The following is a 4,295-nucleotide window of genomic DNA, read 5'->3' on the forward strand; positions in this document are numbered from 1 at the left end:
ACATAAGTGTCAATGTATTTCTTTTACACCTCCGAGTAATAGAAACTTTTTCATAGTTTGGAAAAACACAATTAAAAAACAAAAAACAAAACCTTAAAATTAATATTGAAATATAAAATTCAACCAATTATACCATTTCAAAAAAATTCAATAAAAAATATTAAACTTATCTTCCCCACGCACCTATATTCTAATAATAATGTCAAAAGAGCACTGTTCATGCTTTCTCTAGTTACATTCATTGACATTTTACTAGAAATAGCAAAGAAAGGAAATAAAAATAAGTTAGTTTATATATAAATGTGCCACAGATCCTTTCATTATGCAAATGTGGTTGTTGAACGTGATTGTGAGAAGGAATGTTGTACAACTTTGGAGTGACAGCACGGTGATTGCGGTCACAGCATGGTGAAAGGCGAAAAGGAAAATTTTAACATCATTGGAGATTACAAAATTGCTGTTGCAACTTGTCGTTGCACGCGTGGAATTCTGAAATCACCATAACCATTTTTATGACCAATATTTTCTTACCGGACATCATGAAGAATCTTGGTAGTTTCTTTTTTTTCTTTTTTCTGTTACAGGGCATCATCAAGAGTCAAAAGTCTTGGTAGATTTTGAAAAAGTAAACAGTAATTATAGAAGACGCAAGTAGCCAACTTCAACTCTGCACGGTAAGGTGAGTCGTTGGGTCGCCAAATGTTTTCTCCAATCAATTAAATTAATGTTTCTCCTCTCCAGACATTCATTGCACGCTTTTGTTTTTATATCTTAAAAGTAGCGAAGAAACTGATGGATTCCCACTGCCCACTTCCTAAATTTACATATTTTGGTGGACGGTTGGCTTATTTTTATTTTCATTGCACAGGACACGCCAGTGCCAATTGAAATGCCTCACCACCATTAATGTTTCTTTATTTAGCGTTTGCTTTGGGAATCCACACAAAGACGGACTCTCCGATGGGGTTACTAACTTCAATCCACTGCCCGCAGAGCATGGCATCCGCACTAGAATATACAACGCTACTTTTATTATTAATCTTTTCAGGGACTTCGTGGGCTACAATTCAGAGACAGGCACCAGCTTTGATTGTATTCGGAGATTCAACAGTGGATCCTGGCAATAACAACAAAATATCCACACTTCTTAAGGCTAATTTTCTACCATACGGGAGAGATTTCATAGGGCATATGCCTACTGGTCGCTTCTGCAATGGAAGGCTAACAACAGACTTCTTGGGTAATTATGGAATTTACTTACATTTCAAATCCTACAATGTTTGGCTGGTTGAACTTTTGATTACTTATGCGTACTGAAAAAAAAACTTTTGATTACTTAGATATATTTTTTGTGATGCTATTACCAATGCACTTAAATAAAATATTTTTATCATTATTAAGAAATACAAATACAATTTCAGAGTTCTTTTCTCCATGGAAATCTTCAACCCATCCCAATTACATATAAACAACCCTTTTCAAGAACTTTCAATATCCTATCTGCCATTCTTAAATTTTACAGCCCTGTTTACCAGTTCTCCATACAAAGCCTTCCGATTGTGCCTTATACTGTTCTTTCAAAAATACTGTGGCACTCAAATAAAATAATACAATGTTGATTTGTAATATATATATATATATATATTTCCTTGTTTAACATATCCATGCATGGATCCTTGTTGCTTGATTGTTAATGAATGAAGCTGAAGGATTAGGCATAAAAGAAACGGTGCCAGCATATCTGGATCCAAACCTCACTGACCAAGATCTGCTCACTGGCGTTAGTTTCGCATCTGCGGGCACTGGATATGATAACAGGACAGCCAGGGCATTTGTACGTTTATTATAGCATCTGCTTTAATTCTCAATTTAAATATTCTATGATTTGTCATGTAATCCTAATAATAATTTTTATTATTGTTGTTATTTTTTCAAGTCTGTCATACCCATTTGGAAAGAACTGGAGTACTTCAAGGAATACAGACGGAAGTTGTGGAGAATTGCAGGAGTTGAAAACGCCAACAGAATTCTGCACGAAGCGATTTACGTAATAAGCATGGGCAGCAACGATTTTCTTGTAAACTATTATGTCAATCCATACACTCAATTGCAGTATAATATTTCACAATTTCAGGATCACATTTTACAGATCAGTTACAATTTTCTTGAGGTAAATCACTTATTTTCTGTATAATTCATGGTTTGTGATTTCTCTTTTTTATTGTGGATTTATAGAATATTCTATAAACTAAATCAAACAATCAAATGTCCGTTCAGAAAATCCTCAATAGAATTAGAGATACCCGTGATTTCCAAAGAAAAAACACATTTTCTTTTTCTTGTGTGAGAGAACTTAATATTATTGTCACAGGAAATATACAATTATGGTGCACGCAGAGTAATTGTTAGTGGGATTCCTGCACTGGGGTGCCTGCCTGTAGAGAGAGCAATAAGAAGCATATATAAAAAGGACCAAGGTTGCTTGAAGGATCGGAATCAACAGGCAATTGAGTACAATATAAAACTTAAGAAAATGCTTGATTTCTTGAGGGCGAAGCTTCCAGGTCTCAGAATGGTTTATTCAGATACATTCAATCCGTTGATGGATATGGTTAACAATCCTGCTAAATACGGTAATTTAAATATACAGCGCCCAGAGTCATAGATAGATGAGATTACATGGTACAGGTGATTTATCTATGGTTTGTTATTTTGAAATACGTGCAGGATTCGAAGATACAAGGAAAGCATGCTGTGGAACTGGTCTAATAGAGGTTTCATATATATGCAACAAGAGAAATCCATTCACCTGCTCCGATGCATCGAAATATATCTTTTGGGATGCTGTTCATCTCACAGAGAAGGCGTATGCGATAATGGCTGAAGAAGCACTCAGAAAATCTATTCCAGTATTACTGTAACATCTAAAGCCATCATGGACTGGACTGAAAAGAGGCTTTTCACATATATCAAATTCACTTCTTTTGGTATCATCTGAAATATGCACCCTCAAAATCTGTGACTTTTCTCATACAAGTCTCTTTTGTGTGGGTTTTTATTACTTTGTCTGTGTTTTAATAAAATTTGAACGAGGTGGAATAAGGCATTCTGGCATTTGAAATGGAACCATATTGGTGATTCTACATAAGAGGCAGTCATGTTTATTACAGTTGTAGTAATATGCAGGGGCAGGGGAAGAGTTGTAGAAAAGATGATAGAGATCGAATGTGAGTGTGATGAGTTTTATATAACAAAATGATGAATGTAGCACAAAGGAGTGAAGACATGAGGAAGGAAAAGTAAAGAATCATTCAGATTGTAGAAGAGGTGAAGGAAGAAAAATAAAGGTTTTTATTATTCATTAATAAATAATTAGGTAATTAGGCGGAGTAAGATGCAAGAGCATCCCCCATTTTTCATGTACATGGTCTCTGGGATCCCTAAAAATCATGTATGAGATTTTTCATGATTTGCACTTCTTTGAATTTTTCATACAAGTACCAATTTTATGCACTAGCTTTGAATTATAACCAAATGTCAAGAGAGACACTTATCACTTTAAATTCAAATTTCGACTCGTAAGTAATTTTTCATTTCAGGTCGTTTCTTATTTATTTACACATAGTATTCAACTCGAAGAGAAAAGGATTGGGTTACCATGTAATAAATCAATTTCCCAAATAATATAATATTGGTCCTCTATTGGAGAAGTGTATGAGACCCTTTAACCCTTTTTTTAAATACCATCCCCTAAAAACATCCTCTCCTTTGTGTATATAAGATGCCATAAGTTCAATATATTAAAAAAAAAATGTTGGAACTTGATTGCATTTTGTTGTTATGATATTTTTAATGAAAAAGATGTAATAAGTTCACGATACTAAAAAAATATGTTGAACTTGCTTGCATTTTGTTGTTATGATTTTTGTTTCTCTTGTGTTGGAGTTTTTTTAGTTTTAGTTTAGCGAATGTATTATTTGAGGTATAGATTACAAGCAAATTCTTCTTTATTGTAATATGTTATAAAATAACAAACGCTACCAACAATTAAAAACAAACAGTAAATTATTTAGAGTCAATTATGTAGAATTTTGTAGAATTTTTCTACACATTAGCTAGCTCTGATACCATGTAGAATTTTTCTACAAATCAGCTAGCTCTGATATCATGTAGAAATTCCCACTTGTAGATCACTTGGTAATGCAATATACTAAAGCAAAACACTAGATCTTCTTCTACAACCAATTTAGCGAAAGCTTAATCAATTTGGGCATGATCAATGAGAACACATATAA

At 33.6% G+C, this 4,295-nt stretch overlaps 1 protein-coding gene across 1 annotated transcript; it reads left to right on the forward strand.

Moving 5' to 3' along the window:
* Positions 1–913: 913 nt before the first annotated feature.
* Positions 914–3,384, forward strand: LOC149167992 (GDSL esterase/lipase At4g26790-like). Its single transcript, XM_089431619.1, has 5 exons — positions 914–1,240; positions 1,704–1,834; positions 1,937–2,170; positions 2,372–2,633; positions 2,728–3,384. Exons 1-5 carry the CDS (start codon positions 961–963, stop codon positions 2,919–2,921), a joined length of 1,101 nt encoding a protein of 366 aa, XP_089287745.1. The 5' UTR covers positions 914–960; the 3' UTR covers positions 2,922–3,384.
* The last annotated feature ends 911 nt before the right edge of the window (positions 3,385–4,295 follow it).

This window comes from Pinus tabuliformis, chromosome 5_1 (assembly GCF_031772625.1).
Source record: "Pinus tabuliformis cultivar Carrire ecotype Pingquan chromosome 5_1, CPIR1, whole genome shotgun sequence".
Classification (NCBI taxonomy): Eukaryota; Viridiplantae; Streptophyta; class Pinopsida; order Pinales; family Pinaceae; genus Pinus; species Pinus tabuliformis.